Source organism: Triturus cristatus, chromosome 7 (assembly GCF_964204655.1).
Source record: "Triturus cristatus chromosome 7, aTriCri1.1, whole genome shotgun sequence".
NCBI lineage: Eukaryota > Metazoa > Chordata > Amphibia > Caudata > Salamandridae > Triturus > Triturus cristatus.
Window position 1 is genome coordinate 718,757,874 of NC_140590.1, and position 18,386 is coordinate 718,776,259.

Genomic DNA, 18,386 nt, shown 5'->3' on the forward strand with positions numbered 1-18,386 from the left:
AGTGTACGGCCCGGGCCTGCTCCGGGCACTGAGGCAGCACTTGTGCAACCGTGCCCCACACGGAGTGGGTGTAACGGCCCAATAGACATGCTGAGTTTACCGACCGCAGTCCCAAGCTAGAGGAAGAAAACATCTTCTTCCCAAGATGATAAAGCTTTTTGGATTCCCTGTCCGGCGGGAGAATGCGCCGTTGGAAGTGGAGGCTTGGACTACCAAGCTCTCAGGCGTGGGGTGTTGGGAGAGGAAAGTGGGGTTGCCCGGGGCTGGGCAATGGCGTCGGGTAATCATCCTGTCCACAGGAGCCCCTGTGTTGGGCCTGGACCAGGTGCCCCACAGAGGATGTCCGTAAGGGCTTCATTAAACGGCAGCAGGGGTTCCGAAGAGCTCGCTGCCGGTTGAAGCACCTATGTCAGGAGGTTAGTTCTGACTGCCACCGTAAGTAGCCCGAGGTGGAGAGCTTTGGCCGCCCTACACAACACTACTGCATATGACACTCCCTCCTCCGTAGCCACAGTAGGAGGAGACAATACTCCAAATGGTCGGTTAAAGGGTCTCCAGACCCCTCACAGTCCTCCTCAGGCTGCCAATCTGGTCTCAAAGAGCCAGGGTAGAACAGGGGCACAAAAGTACCCGTCGGATTCGGCGTCGGTTGACGTCGGTCCAACTCCATGTCTACCTCAAGCTGGAGGCCAGGGTCGACGTTGGCTGGGGACACAGCAGACGCCTGTGACAGACGTGGTGCCAGTGGAATCGGCAACGGGGGAGGCATAACAAGGTCAACCAGCGCCGATCCGGATCCCGGCCTGGATCCAAGGGGGTCCTGCAGTGCCGAGACTGAAGCCGCTGGTGCCGAAAACCCAGGGTCCCCAGCCGAGTCCGCGGGGCCCGAAGGCGCGCCGGCGGAGTCGGGCTGCCCAAAGATGGGGTGCATCGCTTTGTAAAACTGACGAAGCTGGGCAGGGGTCGCTCCCAGTCCCGGGAACACAGGGTGTTGGGAAAATCCAGAGCCGACCCTACAGGCTCTGCACGCAGAGCCACGGGAGGGGCACCAACCGCATCCCTCGTTGCGTCGGCTGACGGACAGGTAGAAGTCGAAGAGCGACGATGCTTCTTCGACTTCTTTTTTGTGGTCTGACTTACCTGACCCGAGTGCGAAGACTTAGAGGAAGAATGGTGTTGGCTTTGCGACCGGTTCCTCGACCTCCTACGCGACCGGGTCCTCGAGGGACGCGGAGCCGACTGCCAGGCATCGAGTAGCTTTCGGGACCACTCCGCAAAGACTTCGGATCTGCGATTGCTGGCGCGGAAAAAGAAAGAACTGACGTCAGCGCGTGAGGGCAGTGTCTATGTAGCTACCGTGACGTCATCCTGGCGACCACGATGCTGAACGTGGAGTCAAACGACGACACCTTCGGACTCGCAGGTGTACTGCTGGCGAAAAACATTCTGGATCCAGTCTGACGCCTGGGGGTAATTCTAAGGTAAGGAATCTATAACTAACTGTTTCTTTCAGATATGTATTTCAATTCTACCTTATGAATGGGCTCAAAGGTGCTCTTCATTAAAAGTAAAAGCACATATTTCACCTCCGAGGGCCCTGGTGGTTTCTGACTGGAAGATGTGCCCTCTCTAGGCCTTTTAAGAATTCCTTTATGAAAGAAGAGAGAAGTTCCAGCTGGTGGTATGGAATTTAGACATTGGTCACTTTGATGGAGATATGGTCGAGGCCAGATTCAGGCAGCTGTAGAAAACAAGGGACCGCACTGCGCAAAAAATGATATAATTGGTGAAGTCCTTAGCTTGATATGTTCTTTTTGTGGTTGGCGCACTGGCCTTAGTGAGGATTTTCCTAAAGCTATCCAGAATGTCTAATCCTGAAACCTCATCATGCTCAGAAGTCATGCAGTCAAAGCCAGTGAATTTGTGTATGAATTAAGTACTGGGCCTTTCTGTCATCACAGGAGGAACAGAGCCTGGTCTAAGTGAATTGGAGGCAACAAGCTCAGATACTCTGAGCACCAGTACTTTTTGGACGAAGTGAGGACTAAAAGAATGATGGTGCAACGCTCTTGTTTGATGGCTATTCATGTAACGAGAGGAAACAGTGGAAATGCAAAAGCTAACATTCTCTCCATTTCATCAAAAATGGATTTCTTTCATTTCTGGATACAAATGTCTGCCTTTAAAGTATTGAAACCCGAGCCCACTGATTGAGCTCCCATTCATGGATATCTCCTAGTACTCTGTTGAATGAGTCTGCTTGTGCGTGCCTCAGGGTAGATGCTACACTTTGAGTAATATGACATTGTGCTTTACCAATGCCCAGGTTGTTGGACTTTCTGTGAGAGTGCTGGTCACTTGGTCCCGCCTTACCTATTGACATAATTCATAGATGTGGTGTTTGCTTCCCATATCAACATCAATGAATGACAAATCCTAGGATAGGATGAGCCTAGTCTGTTGCAACTCGCTCAGACCTCGAGCACAGTTAAGTGGTGGGATGTCGCCATGTGCATCCAAAGGCCACATGTGAACAACGCTTGCAGGTGCGCTCACCGCCCTTCTATGGAGGCAACTGTGGCCATTACAACAGTGAAAGGAATGGTAAAATAAAGTTCTTGAGTCATTTTTTGTTCATCCATGCAGCTGGTGTCATTCTGTTTTCTGACTAGTCTGACTGGGATCCTGCTAATCAGGACCCCAGCCACTATGCTCTCTCCCTAAATTGGACTATGGTATGTACTTTAGTACCTTCCTAATTGGCTACTGGTGTACCCTTCAAAGTCCCTAGTATATGGTATTGGGGTACCCAGGGCGCAGGTACACCAGGGGTCTCCCATGGGCTGCAGCATATGTTATGTCACCCATGAGAGACCACTCGGACTGTGGCTACAGGCCTACCATTGTAGCCTGTGTGAACTGGTGCTAGCACCACTCACAACAGACATTTTTCCTTATATCGGAGGTCACTGAACTTAAAAACTATAAGTCACACCTAAGGTAGACCTTTCGATCCTGAAGGCAGGGTGCTTGCTTTTATCTGTGAGGGTGCCCTGCATGAACAGGACATCTCCTACAAACCCAGGAGTCGATTATCCAGGCTTAGTAAGATGCAGTCAGCCATTTTATACATATAGTGGACATCAAATCAATTACGAGCTGTCTAACTATATATTGGCTGCACCGAAACAGGTCATGTTTGGTATCAAACATGTTGGAATCCTACCCCAGCACCGATTCCAGTGTTGGATATAGGATCCCATGTACTGGGGGGTTCTCCTAGAGAGTCCCCCTGTATTCCTGGTTGCAGTCTTTCAGGGATTAACAGTAAGCTAGTGCTGTGCCGACCAAAGATACAATTCTGCCCCCATGCTGCTGAGACAAGCTCGAGCAGGGGAAGGCAGAACAACAGGTTTGCTGTCACAGGGAGGTGTAACCACCTCCCAGACAGGACTTAGTGTATTGGGCTGGGATGGAGGAGCTTGCCAGTGCCACCAGACTGCTCTGAAAGGCACATTTGGTGCCCTCTTTGCATATGCCAGTTGAAACGAGTTCAGGGAGCCATTGGCTCCCACTCTGGTGCGAAACAGGACAAAGGACATGGGAGTATCCTCCCCTCTGCCCAGAACCTCCTCTGGGAGGGACCCCTGATTCGTCACAAACCTTTCCTTTGGGTACTTAAGGGCTTACCTGTGGGTGACTCTTCAGATTCGCCATGGGACAAGATGCAGATCTGAAACCATCTCTACTTCTACTGTATGGGCACTTTGGACTTTGTTGGACTTCGCTTTGGGAACCAAGACTGCATTTGGGAAGACTACTGCTGCCCCTAGTTTCGTCGTCCTGCCAGTCTTCTGCATCATCGGTGATTGTGCTTCATTCAGGTTCTTCTCCAGGCCTGTGGGCATCAAAGGCACCGAAGGAATCTCCCTTGGAGTGAAGGAGTCACTCCCTTGCATCTGCAGGCACCGCAACTATTCTGACTGGTCTGCTGCTCCGGACGTCCTCCGGACTTCAAAAGGCCCAGCAACACAGGTGGTGGTTCTGCAACTCCCTTGAGGCCTGCACTTTCTTCTCACCGAGTTTGAGGCCAGTATCCCTCGTCAGAACCGCTGCAACAGCACCCCTGTGCACCGTGTCAACTTGCTGTTGCCAAGGCTTGTTGACTTTCTTCTCCAGAGATCTTCGGGCTCCAAGAAGCTGCAGCCTCCAGCACCTCTTCCTGCCAAGATCTTCGTCCTCACCCCATCCTCTGCACCATGGGCCTGCATCTTTGGTGACCTGCTCGAGGTCCTCTTGACCTCATGTGCCTTCAGCCTGTGGGCCCCCTTAAGGGTCTTCTTTGGTTCCAGAGAGCTTCTCTGCTTGCTCAGGGCTTGCTCTGACACTCCTGCACTTGGCGAGTCCCTTGGACCTTGCTAGTCTCGACATTGCTCCTTCTTCGCTTTCCATGTATGTTACTGTTGCCAAGGCTTGTTGGGGTTCCCGCCGGACACAGACCCCATGGTTCTCGACTACCGACGTGGGACAGCTAGTGAACGGCTCCTAGTCTTCCACAGCATCTCCTGGTTCTCATAGCTGCAACGACAAGGTCACCGCCAAGCCTTGTGTATCCTCTGTCATCGGTAGTCATTGGTCTTCTGTGCCTCCTTGTCACTCCGGAATGGCATAGACTCTGTCAACTCTGCTTGCAGGTACTCCTCTTCAAGAATCCACCCTTGGATTCCACCGGACTCTTTAATCTTCTTCGCCAGTGCATCTTTACTGAAGTCCGTCATTGTGGTCTATTACAGTTTCCGACGTCACTTTGTACCTATGCACCCAGCTTCCCTGGTGTAGGTATCGTGGTTACTAGGGTATCCATGGCTGGAGTGACTCGCCAACCTTCTATCTTCCACAAGGTTTCTTCAGGGTCCTCAGGGAAGGGTCCCTCTGCCAAACTACAACTGTGACTTCCCCATTGACTTGCACTGAGTACGCAGCTGTGTTTCCACTCGGCACACAGCCTCCGTGGGGTTCCGGGGAACTTACCTTGGATGGTTCCTTGGGTCACCAGCTGTTGTAAGTCTTCTAGGTAAAGTCTCGACTTTGGTCGCAGTTCACATTCCACTTTATTAGTATATGGTTTGGTCTGCCCTGGAGACTGCTGTGCATTTGTGCTACGTACCTGTTCTCCTTTTGAAATATTGTGTGTATTGTGTATATATCTCTGGGTAGGAGTTCTACCAATGTGTTAGTGTGTGTGTATAATACATATTACTATTTTTATAACTACACTGTGTGGGTCTTTTTCGTTTAACCTACACTACACGATTAATACTGGTAAAACAAGCTGTTTAACACTCCTACTGGACTAAGCCTGAAAGCTGCTCTTCACAGCTACCACTTAGAGAGCTTTTTAAGGTTGTCTAAAATCACCAAAATCACCATAAGGGTTGTCTGGATTAGTGCAGGGTGTTTCACTTAAATAATTGTACACTATATACTAAGCCAGCCTCCTAAAATCCACCAACAGAGGTAAGACTTTTTACTTTGTTATCTTCCCAGCTGCTTCAGGACTCCGTTCAATGTGAGACTTGTTCCTCTAGATAAAAACTCAATAGAAGATGTCAATTGGGCATTAGAGGAATGCAATAGAAGGCCCTGCCCAGCATGGATGTATACTTCCAGATTGTTTCAGTATAAAGTCGCTAAAATGGTTTTGCCGTCATTTGAGGACAGGTGGGTTCGTGCTTCCGAATGGTATGGCTTTGCAATATGTGTATACAGACCAGCTCCTAAAATGTAATTGTTTGTCGGTTTCATGGAGGATTTCTCCATATGGATGAGCAGATGTGTGCAGTTGAAAAGATAAGTCTATGATGAACCAATTGTGAAGATATGGGCACATGTCGTGGCCCCATCTTTTGAGCTGAGCTGCCAGCTGCTGGTGCTAGAAATTTCATTTACAAAAAATCTAAACACTATGTACGGATCCACTGTCTCAAACTTCAGAACCAGGTTGGGGTGGTTCTCTCTCAAGTGAGTTTCTTAGTTTGCTCTCCAGACCGCCTTGTGTAAAATGATGCTTCTCACAGGAGGTAACACAAGGGCTGTCTCCAAACATAACATGAACACAAGGAAGTGTGAGGTTTTTGCACCTGCCTCTCATCAGCCTCTCTGACAAATACTCAGGAATAGACTAAAGGGCAGTTCACAACTAGAAAATCCTCACTTTGCACAACAGAATAGATAGTCCAACCCATCACCCCTACCATGTTACAAAATGGCAGTGTTCCGGAACAATTTACCAGCAGCCATTTGCTAAAAGGTCTGCATGAAATGTCTAAAGTGAGCCTAGTCTCCATCCTCTTCACTTCAGTGTCTGTATTTCCACAGCCCAGCAACAAGAATAGAGACAAAATATTGCCATTGTCTAGGGAACCTGTCCTCACCCTCTATCTTGTGCTATGGTAAACCAGGGGCATCCGAAATGGATCCCACTGATCTCAGTAATCAGGCTCATACACACACAAAATCTATTACACATGTGCTTTGCATACTACACTCTCACTTGACACCCACACAGGATGTCAGCTAAGGTTTTTGAGTTTTCACATAACAGCAAACCTTTACTCGCAAGGGGCCATTAGGCCACAATCTCACTGGCCCCGATTAAAAAAAGGTCTGGTCAACTCTATGAGATAACACGTTATGCTGCCACCACTGCCTTATGTGCTAAACCTAACAAGGGATAACTGTCCTCTGTCCATTAGGAGGGTAGGCACAGGTCACTTGACAGGTCATCAACCTTGCATTTTTAAGGACTGACATAGGCCCCTGGGCACATGCTCGATTAGTGTAACTCCAAGACCAAAAAACATCAGAATACCAGGTACAGGCACTTGGGGCAGGGGTTCATATTCAAATACCATGCAGGGGACCAATTCTGTCCCAACAGTAACATTTTAAATATACAATCTTTTTACTTTGTGTTATTGCTGCCCTTTCCTTCTTAGGCATGATATTGATTTTAAACCTCTACCTCAATCTTTGGAGCACCTCGCCTCTTACCATATACTGTCTTTATCTGCCACAGCAATGCATGGGGTGAAGGGATGGAACTTGATGACTGAGGGAACACCGGGATTGCGATTTATGAAGATTTGATCATCTAGCCTTGAAATACCTGGAAGGAAGAGAAAGAGTCTTTAAAGAACCTAAAAACCTTGGGTTTGAAAAAAAACCTTACACCACTTTCCATTTGCCAGTTCAGAACTGTGCCTTCAACATTTACAATTCCTTTTTTTTAAATCATTGGCAGAACTGAGGTGACCTAGATTTTTCCTTCGAGCTTTAAATTCTCAATACTAGATTTCACCATTGAGCTTTAGAGTTCATCTTTGGGCTTTATATTCTTAGTCCTAATTATACCTTTGAATTGTTTTATTACAGCTTCTAGATTTTTCACATTTGCACTTCCAAATCTCACTCTTACATTTTAACCGTGTTCTTTAGGTTCCAAGATGTTATCCCTGTTCTTCAGATATCTCAATCCAAATCATTTCACATTTGGGAGCTATATTATTATCCGTAAAGTTCATCTTCGCTTTTCTAGATTCATGCTCCCAAATTCACCTTTGTTCCCTTAATTCTATTTTCAAGGATTCACTGAATTTACATTTGCCCCAGATCTGCATTGCTATACATTTGATACTTATGCTTTATTTTATCATTCCTGGTTGGTCCTTTGAAAATAGATTCACATTTTCAGTCTTGTGTTAAGTGCTTTCTATTTTTACATAGGAACAAAGGCATTGATAAAACAAACTAATTTTCCAGTGTGACTCAGTTTCACCTTTATGCTTTAGCTTCTCAGTCCATACTTTATCCAGTTATTTAGATTCTCATTACAAGTTATTACCTTTCTGTTGTAGAGTCTCCTGTAAAGATATCTCTCTTTTTCTTTAGATTCTAATCCTTTGATTTCACATTTGTGCTTCAGATTTGTATTCTCAGATTTCACGGTTGTTGTTTAGATTGTCATTTATATATTTTATACACTCTTTCTGCTTTTATTTCACTTTTTAGAATCTCATGCATAACTATCTCATTGGTTTATCTGATGATGGGGCCATTTAGTAGTGAGGGCTCAGGGCTATGATGTTTCTATCATCCACTTCTTACTAATGAATACCACTCTGAGGAGTAAGAGTGTGCAATGTCAAACCCTTTAAGTCCTTAATCCTTCCATCCCATCCTGCCACTCTCTCGAAGTCTTCCATCAGACGACCTTTGCAAATTTCTTTATTTTTGCTCCTCTTATTCTGGTCCATTTGTACCCTCACTTAATCTCCTTTGTGTCGCCCATCACATGCACTCCCTCTCATTGGTAATCTTGCTGTGCCAAACTTACACCTCTATTTTACAATACGAGATTTGTAGATAACTTTATAGTATGTGGCATCAATGTGGCATGAGACCGGGACCATGACTTTAATTATTCAGTCTGGGATATTTACCTGAGGCTTTATGTGACATAGCTCTAAGCGTCACGGGCTCAGAAAATTACAAAGCTGACAGTGGATCAATCAGAAGTGTTCCCTTAGCCTTCAAATAACTTGAGTTCACATTTCACCAGCTAACAGGAATAGTTCCCACACATCACATCAACATCAGAGCTCCGTATACATAAATTAGGATGGTCTTGGAGCTAGGCACGTCCTCTAAACTGTTTTTATCACTTAGATAATTGCCTCTGAATAACAGATTTTTGGCCCTAATTATCTGGCCTCTACTGTGCTGCAGCGGGGAGGGGAGAGATAAACAAAAGGCGGAAGTCTAAAGAAATAGAATTGAAAGTAGCATATGGAATTGCCAAACAAAATGCAAAGGTTAAGTAAAAAATGAATGGTCAACGATGTAGACACATGGCCCACGATAACTCAAATAAGTCCCAAATATTTGAATTACAAAGGAACAGTGTTATCAGTGGCCATCAGTAGCAGGCAGCTACATACTAATTTCACAAAAACACAAGATATTAATATTCCCACTTCTAAAAACATACCCAATGATTCCCATCACCCAAGTCAACACCCCACATATGGCTTATCCCCACTCACAACCCACATCATGGCTTGTCACCTCCACGCTCATCTCCAGAACTACATCAGTGTTGCCTCACCCCAAACTGCCTTCCCACCCACATCAATTTACCACGTTGGATCATTTGCTGTGCTTGCTTCCGGACACGGGCATTTCTTAGAAACCGCCATTCTCTTTCTTTTCGAATCTGGCTTTCGAGGTCGTGCTCATCTGGGATCTTGAAAATAAAAATTAAAAATGATGAACACACAAAACTGGCAAACAGCATGAAGAACATGTTTCAGAGAGAGGAGTGTGGAAGGTAGGAAGGGCTCCAGTGAAGAGAAAAGAGAGTGAGGCACAGGATAGGAGTGTCCTGATCTTCACAGATGAGAAAGCCTGGCTTAAAGGAAAAGGATAGCCCAATCAGAAGTGGAATGCAGTTTATCTACTTTAAGGTGCCCTACAATGTATGCAGTTATCGCTTGGGGACAGTACTGCCTACAAGTTCCTGGTGCCCCTCACTATTTAACATTAGTGCTTTCCTCTCTATCTACCTTTTAAGAACACTGTGTTTAAGTCAAGCTGCAAAACAGAAGCTGCAAAAGACTAGCTTTACAATGAGATTCTGGCACTTTGATGAAGACGACTCTGTTCTTTCACAAGGCTCCTCTTTCTCATTGATATCATGTCCTTTTCGTTTGGTCCCATCTTGTCCTCTTCCTTTGTTCTCTACTAGTCCCCATTTTTCATCTATCTTGTGCTCTAGAAGCACTTAAGGAAATCTCTGGGCGACAAGGTGATAAATAATGAATATAAGAACCAAATTACACATAACAGAATGCCAGGAAGCCTAGGTGCTTGCCCCTTACAACCGTTTTCTCAAATTTAGACTTGCAGTGAAAACTAGAATGCAGAGAAGCAAAGCATGAGTGTAGGTGGGCTGATAATTAACCACCTAATGAAAATATGTCTAAGATCCTCCCCTGCAGAAGTTTAAAAACATTTCCATATATTCAAGAAGAACAAAATGCACATCTACCCCACTTCAGGAGCATGCCATTCACCCTTTCTCTTGAAGTATTTTTCTGTGTTCTATCAGATGACCCATTCACTTTGCCTCTCCTTTGTTGCTTGGTTCAATGTCGCTCCATCCCTGCATCTGCACGTCTCATCATAACCCACCTTTCCCTCGCTCCTTGTCATTTCCAGGATCTTTTTTTAAACAAGGATTCCTATTGAAATCACACAAAGGCAGAGCCGGCAGGGGCACGAAGAGCCTTGTGCATCTGCTTCTATCTTTACAAGGTCAGGTGCACATTATGAAGCTGCCGAGCATGTGCATGAAGTGAAAGCTTGAAATGACGTCATCCGACAAACACTGCAGGCTAAATATTGCCTTTTTTCAAAGATTTCCCATGAGAGGGAATAAAGGCAGTCTGTGGTGATCGAGGGAGCAGTGGTGTGGAGCAGATAAACGAGGGATGGAATGGGGCATAGAAATAGTGACATGGTGAAAGATATGGTTAATATAAGGTCATCTCCTAAGGTTTTTGAACATAGGGCTGAAACATATTATTAGGGTAGCAGGACCCTTATATACTCACGCCCTACATATGACCTTTTTAACCATACCCAAGCAACTGCAATTAAAGGGATACCTTGGTTGTTTGAGGTATTTTTATACTCTGAAGACCCTGGCTTGATAAATATGCTTGATAAATATGCTAAGTGCTCCCTGGAATGTGGTTGAGCCCATCCCTATTTTTAGGGACCAGGGTGAAACCTGATGGACAAGTTGCTTACCTTTGGTAATGCCTTATCTGGTAGAGACATGATCTAAGCACAGATTCCTTACCTTTGAACTTCCAGGCGTAAGGCTGGACCTGGAAGATTTTTGATAGCAGTACCCCTGCGTAACTTGTCCATCTGATAGATATATCTAGCCGCAGATTCCTTACCTTTGAACAGATATCCAAGCAATGCCATCCCCGGAAGAGGGATTGCGGAAAGGTTTCGACCAGGAAGTCCTGCAAGAATAAGTGATGAAACAGATCTTCTCTCCGAATCTGGGATTCCAGGCAGTAGTGACTGGCAAACATGTGCAGCGATGCCCACCTGGCCCCTTGGCAGATATCTGAAACGGGAATACCATGCTGGAGAGCTGTGGTGGCCGCTTTTGCCCTGGTTGAATGGGCTCTAAGCCCTTTATGAGGATCCTTCTTCGCTAAGGTATAACAGATTTATATACAGAGGATAACCCAGTGGTATATAGCCCTCTTTTGGACAGCACGCCCTTTCTTTGCACCCACGTACCCTATAAAGAGTTGGTCATCCATCTGTAACTCTTTGGTTCGATCGAGGTAGAACGATAACGCTCTTTTTGGGTCTAGACGATGGAGACGCTCCTCTTCCTTGGAAGGGTGCGGAGGTGCATAGAAAGCAGGTAGAGCAACGGACTGCCCCATATGAAAGGGTGTTACCAACTTAGGTAGAAAAGATGCCCTCGTAGGCTGTGATGACAGGGCCTGCAGTTCGCTCGCCCTCCTGGCAGAGGTTATTGACACTAAGAAGGCTGTTTTGATGGTGAGCAGCCGTAGAGGGCAGTTGTGCAGAGGCTCAAATGGTGCATACATCAGAAAAGTGAGAACCAAATTAAGGCCCACTGTGGCATAATAAAGGGTAAACTTTGGCATAATAAAGAGTAAAAGGGGGAACAAGTGGGTTAACCCCTTCAAGAATCTCTGCACCTGAAGGGATTTGAAAAGAGAAGGCTGATCAGGCAGCCGAAAAAAGAGGAAAGGGCCGAAAGATAGGCTTTCATAGAGCCCAGGAGCAGAGCCCTGCTGGGCCAAGGAAAACATGAACAGGAGGATATCAGATAAAGATGCAGAGAAAGTGTCAATAGACCGTTCTGTAGAACAAGTTACTTACCTTCGGTAACGATGTATATGTAAGAAACATTAGTTAGTTAGATTCCTCACCTTAGAATATCCCCAGGCGTCAGACTGGATCCGGAAGATTTTTGTAGCAATACCCCTTGCGCGTCGCTAGGCGTCGTCTGCGGCTCCGCGTCCGTCGTTGGCGTCGTGCGCCAATGACGTCGCCGGAGTACTTAGACGCCGCCCTCGCGCGCTGACGTCAGTTCTTGTACATAGCTTTCCGTGCCAGGAACGCAGAGCCATGCAAGAGACCGACACTGGTGCCAAAAAATCTAGGGCCCTGAAAGGGATAGCCTTAACGCTAGATGTCAGTTCGCAGAACGGGGAGGATGGGTGGGTCGGTGAGGAATCTAACTAACTAATGTTCCTTACAGATACATCGTTACCGAAGGTAAGTAACTTGTTCATCTGAAAGAAACACGTTAGTTAGATTCCTCACCTTAGAACAGATACCCAAGCAATACCAACCCCGGTGGTGGGTCTGCGAACCAAGATCACACCAGAAAGTCCTGGAGGACAGAACGGCCAAAGAAGCCATCCCTCCGGACTTGGCTGTCTAGGCAATAATGCCTGGCAAACGTGTGCAGCGAAGCCCACGTCGCCGCCTGACAGATGTCTTGCAAAGGGACTCCCTGCCCCAAAGCAGTAGTAGCCGCTGTGGCCCGAGTAGAATGGGCTCGCAGCCCAACAGGAGGGTCCTTTTTTGCCTAGGAATAACAGGTTTTTATACACAAAACGACCCACCGGGAGATGGTCCGTTTGTGCACAGCTTTTCCCTTCTTAGCACCCACGTAGCCAACGAAAAGCTGGTCGTCCACCCGGAACTGTTTCGTGCGGTCCAAATAAAAGGAGAGCGCACGTTTTGGGTCCAGACGGTGGAGCCGCTCTTCCTCTTTGGAAGGATGCGGAGGTGGAAAGAAGGTGGGCAAGGTGACAGATTGCCCAAGATGAAAGGGGGTCACCACTTTCGGTAGAAAGGAAGGACGAGGCCGAAGGACAACCTTGTCCGGATGAACAGATAGAAAAGGAGGCTTGGACGATAGAGCCTGGAGCTCACTCACCCGTCTAGCCAAGGTGATGGCTACCAGGAAAGCAGTCTTAAGCGTCAGAAGACGAAGAGGACAATTGTGAAGAGGCTCAAAGGGAGCGCACATCAGAAATGTGAGAACAAAATTCAAGTCCCACTGAGGCATTACGAAAGGGACAGGAGGGAACGTGTGAGTAATGCCTTTAAGAAAGCGTGACACTACAGGGGACTTGAAAAGAGAGGGCTGATCAGGAAGCTGTAAGAAGGCAGAGATGGCAGCAAGATAACCTTTCAAGGTGCCCAGGGCAGAGCCCTGCCGGGCCAAAGAAAGAAGAAAAAGGAGAACCTCAGAAAGAGGGGCGGAGAGGGGATCCACAGCCTTTGCTGTGCACCATGCCACAAATTTGTTCCACCGGCAGGCGTATACCGTCTTTGTGGAGTGACGCCTGGATGCCAGAATGACATCACAGACTTCAGGAGGCAAGTCAAATGGCATCAACTGCCGCCGCTCAATCTCCACGCATGGAGGAAGAGGCTGGACAGGTTCGGGTGGAGGACCGTCCCCTGCTGCTGCGACAGAAGATCCTCCCGAAGGGGCAGACGTATCGGAGGATCGGTCAACATACTGAGTAGCTCGGGATACCAGTACCTTCGTGCCCAATCCGGAGCCACCAAGATGACTTGGGCCCGGTCGCGCCTGATCTTCTTCAGCACTCTGGGCAGAAGTGGTATAGGCGGAAAGGCGTACAACAGACCGCAACTCCACTCGCGACGAAAAGCATCGCCGAGCGAGTGCCGCCTTGGAAATTCCAACGCGCAGAACTGCTGACATTGCGCGTTCTCGTCGGTGGCGAATAGATCTAACCAAGGCTCTCCCCACTGCTGAAAGAGACCTTGCGCCACCTCGGAGTTCAGACGCCATTCGTGATCCATCATGCACCGGCGGCTGAGTTCGTCTGCTCTGGCGTTCAGAGAGCCCGCCAGATGTTGAACCACCAGGGTGATGCCCTGATGTTCCAGCCATGTCCAGAGGAGCAGAGCCTCCTGACAAAGGGTCTACGACCCCACCCCGCCCTGTTTGTTGCAATACCACATGGCGGTGGTGTTGTCCGTGAACACCTGCACAACACTTCCCCGGACAGAGGGAAGGAAGGCTTTCAGTGCAAGTCGGATCGCTCTCAGCTCCAACAAGTTGATGTGGAGGCGAGACTCCGCCGGAGACCAGAGGCCTCTGATCTCCACCTCTCCCATATGGCCACCCCATCCCAGGAGGGACGCATCCGTCACTACGACATGCTCCGGTAGGGGTAGGGAGAGGCTCTTGCCCGTGACCCAATCGTGGTCCGTGAGCCACCACTGCATCTGCTGTGCAGTGCCCTCCGAGATCAAGACATGGTCGGACAGGTTGCCGTGATGCTGGGCCCACTGAAACTTCAGGTCCCACTGCAGAGCCCGCATGCGTCGCCTGGCGTGATGCACTAGTAGGATGCAGGAGGCCATCAGCCCCAGAAGCCGCAACACTAGCCTGACCGAAACCCAGGATAGAGGCCGAAAGATGGGAATCAGGGCCTGTATATCCCGGACCCGCTGTTCCGGTGGATGAACCCGGAACTGCGCCGAATCGAGAACCGCTCCGATGAAGAGGAAAGTCTGAGAGGGGCTCAGGTGGGACTTCGGCACGTTGATGGAAAACCCCAGCAAATGCAGGAGATCCGCCGTAGTCTGGACGTGGGAGACGACTGTCTGGGGCGAGCCCGCCTTCAACAACCAGTCGTCGAGATAGGGGAAGACTGGAACCCCTGATCTGCGCAGATGAGCTGCGACCACCGCCATCACTTTCGTGAACACCCGAGGGGCACTGGTAAGGCCGAAGGGGAGCACGGTGAACTGAAAGTGCTCCTGACCCACCGTGAACCGCAGGTAACGCCGGTGGGCCGGCAGGACGGGGATATGGAAATATGCGTCCTGCAAGTCCAACGCTACCATCCAGTCTCCAGGGTCTAGGGCAGCTAGAACCTGAGCCAAAGTCAACATTTTGAACCGTTCCTTCCGGAGGAAGGCATTGACGTTCCTGAGGTCCAGGATAGGGCGTAGGCCTCCTTTGCCCTTCTTGGGAACCAGAAAGTATTGGGAATAACAACCACGACCTACTTCTGGGCTCGGAACGCGCTCGACGGCCTCTTTGGCCAAGAGGGCCGAAACTTCCTCTTGCAGAAGATTCAAATGATCCTCCGAGATACGGTGGTGCTGCGGTGGCATGGCTGGAGGGGTCGTCTCGAAGGGGAGGGAGTAGCCCCTTCGGACGATTTGCAGCACCCACCTGTCCGAAGTAATGGTACGCCAGTGGAGCAGGTGATGGCGAACCCGGCCTCCCACTGGCGAGGAATGGGCCTGAAAGCTCGGACTAGGAAGGCTTTGAGGCGGATGCTGCCGGGGTGGATGTGGACTGACCGCGTTGTCCTCCAGTACCGCCTCGGTGGAAACCACGTCCGCGACCGCGTGCAGGCTGGTTCTGCCGCCGGTGGCTAGGCGGACGTGAGGAGGTGCCCCTTCCTTGGCCACGAAAGGAGCGAAAAGCGGAAGTTTGTGGCCACGGGGCCGAGAGGCCCAAGGACTTGGCCCTAGCCCGGGAGTCCTTGAAGCGAGCCAGCGCACTGTCCGCTTTCTCACCAAAAAGGCGAGCGCCATCAAAAGGCATGTCCATGAGTGTGCTCTAGACATCCCCTGAAAAGGACGTGGACCGCAGCCAGGCGTGACGTCGAAGCGCCACCGTGGTAGAAATCGCCCTACCCAGCGAGTCCGTAGTGTGGAGTCCACATCGGATGGCATGGCGTGCTGCATCTCTCCCATCGGCCAGAGCCGAGGAAAGCCGTGCCCGGGCCTCCTCCGGGCACAGTGGCAGCACGTCCTCCACCGTATCCCACAGAGAGTGGGAATAACGGTCCAAGAGACAAGCGGTGTTCAAAGACCGCAGGCCCAAACTGAGCGAGGAGAAGAGCTTCTTACCGAACTGTTCCAGTCTCTTGGAATCCCGGTCCGGAAGAGCGGACGGGAAGGAGGATTGGGAAGTAGAGGCCTGGATAACCAGACTCTCGGGTGGGGTGTTGGGACAGAAAACTGGGGTCGCCCGGAGCAGGGCGGTGGCGCCTGGCAACGTTCCTATCCACAGGAGGGACTGTGGAGGGCTTGGACCAGGTGCCCTGCAGAACGTCAGTGAGGGCCTCATTGAATTGCAGCAGAGGCTCAGTGGAGCATGCGGCAGACTGAAGCACCTCAGTGAAGATGTTAGTCCTCACAGCCATGGCAGGCAGCTTAAGCCCAAGGGCCGCGGCCGCCTTGCGCAGCACCACAGAAAAAGCTGCACCCTCCTCTGAAGCCACAGTCGGAGGAGAGATGAATCCAGTGTCCGGTGAGGTATCGAAACCACTGGCCTCCCCCAGTTCATCTGCGCAGTCCTGTGAAAGTTGCCCTTGAAGGGCCATAGGGTCCTCAGACCCCTCCCAGTCGCCCCCGTCATCCGATTCCTGGTATACAGGAGGAATGATCGGAGCCGGTCGATAGACCAACTGTGTCTCTAGCGGCGTCGGATGCGGCGTCGGGCGGCGCCGCACCGGCGTCGGGACCGGACAGGGGCTGAACCGGGGATCGACGTCGACCGGAGTCGGCGTAGGAGGTGGCACCGGTGTCGACGCCGGCAGAGGAGGCGTGACGAGGGCCGGAGCCTCCAACGGCGCCGGGGCCGAAGCTGCCGGCGCGCAAGGTCGCCCAGTCGAGTCCGCGGGGCCCGAAGGCGCGCCGGCGGGCGTCGACGGCGGGGCCAGGCTCCTCATGGCCGAGAGGAAGGCACTGACCTCCGCCGGCGTCGAATCAGTCCCAGGGACCGGCGGGTATGGGGACGTGCGCGGCGCCTGCGGCTCCGGCGGAGCCGCAGGGGTGGAACCACCCTGACCCTCGGCCGAGTCGCGCGACCGGCGAGGGGAGTCCGTAGAGCAGTGTCGCCTCTTGGACTTCTTGGAGTGCTTCGACTTACCCGAAGACTTCGAGCCAGACGAGCGACTATGTCGAGTGCGGCTCCGCGACCGATCCTTGGACCTCCTCCTAGACCGGGATCGAGAATGGCGCGGAGCCGAGTGGCGAAGCTCGAGAAGCTTACGGGACCGCTCCCGCCGAGCTTTCGAGGTCAGGGCCATACAATCGGAGCACGACTCCGCGTCGTGGTCAAGGCCCAAACAGTACAGGCACCGGCGGTGATGATCGGTCACCGACATCAGTCGATGACAGTCGTCGCAGGCCTTGAAACCAGGCATCCTACCGGCACCAGAGTCGAGAAAGTGACCAAAAAGAGTCAAAAAAGTTAGTCAAAAAATGACTAAAGGGGTAGCTCTCCCGGATCGGCGCTTACTGGCGCAGAAAAAAGAAGAACTGACGTCAGCGCGCGAGGGCGGCGTCTAAGTACGCCGACGTCATTCCGGCGCATGACGCCAACGACGGACGCGGAGCCGCAGACGACGCCTAGCGACGCGCAAGGGGTATTGCTACAAAAATCTTCCGGATCCAGTCTGACGCCTGGGGATATTCTAAGGTGAGGAATCTAACTAACGTGTTTCTTTCAGATCAATATTTACACAATTGGGACCATCAGCAGGCGTATACCGACTTCGTAGAGGGATACCTGGCTGTCAGACTAACCTCACAGACTTCGGTAAGAAGGCCGAAAGCTGTCGCCAAGCGTAGTGTGGACAGGTTCGAGCGGAGAACCCTCCCCTGCTGCTGCAACAGGAGATCTTCACGTAGGGGCAGCCTGATAGGAGGATCGATGCTCATTGCCAGAAGCTCAGGATACCAGACTCTTGGTGCCCAGTTGGGAGCCACAAAAATTACTTGTGCCCGTTACCTTTTGATCTTCTTGAGCACTCTGGGTAGGAGTGGTATCGGCGGAAAGGCGTACAGGAGGCCGGAGGTCCACTCGTGATGAAAAGCGTTGCTGAGTGAATGCCGTCTTGGAAACTCCAGCGTAGCAAAACTGCTGACATTGCACATTCTCTACGGAGGCGAACAGATCTAACCAAGGCTCTCTCCAACGCTGAAAGAGTCCTTGCGCCACCTCCAGATGGAGACGCCACTCGTGATCCGCTAGGCACTTTCGGCCGAGTTCATCTGCTCTGGCGTTCAGAGAACCTCCCTGATGCTGTACCACCAGGGTAATGCCCTGCTTTTCCAGCCAAGTCCAGAGACGCAAAGCCTCCTGACACAGCATCCATCACCACACCACGCCTTGCTTGTTGCAGTACCCAGTCGGTTGTGTTGTCCCTGAACACTTGAACTAGCCTTCCCTTGTTGGACGGAAAGAA

The 18,386-nt window shown here is 50.3% G+C and overlaps 1 protein-coding gene across 2 annotated transcripts in view; it reads right to left on the reverse strand.

The window, feature by feature from the left end:
• The window catches only part of RPTOR (regulatory associated protein of MTOR complex 1), a 1,825,560-nt gene that overhangs the window by 388,988 nt on the left and 1,418,186 nt on the right, over positions 1-18,386 (reverse strand). For both annotated transcript variants that reach the window (XM_085617419.1, XM_085617418.1), the window contains exons 25-26: positions 9,199-9,304; positions 7,054-7,168 (exon numbers count right to left, since the gene is read on the reverse strand). In XM_085617419.1, the coding sequence (XP_085473545.1) occupies positions 7,054-7,168; positions 9,199-9,304 (221 nt within the window). The remainder of the gene's footprint in view (positions 1-7,053; positions 7,169-9,198; positions 9,305-18,386) is intronic.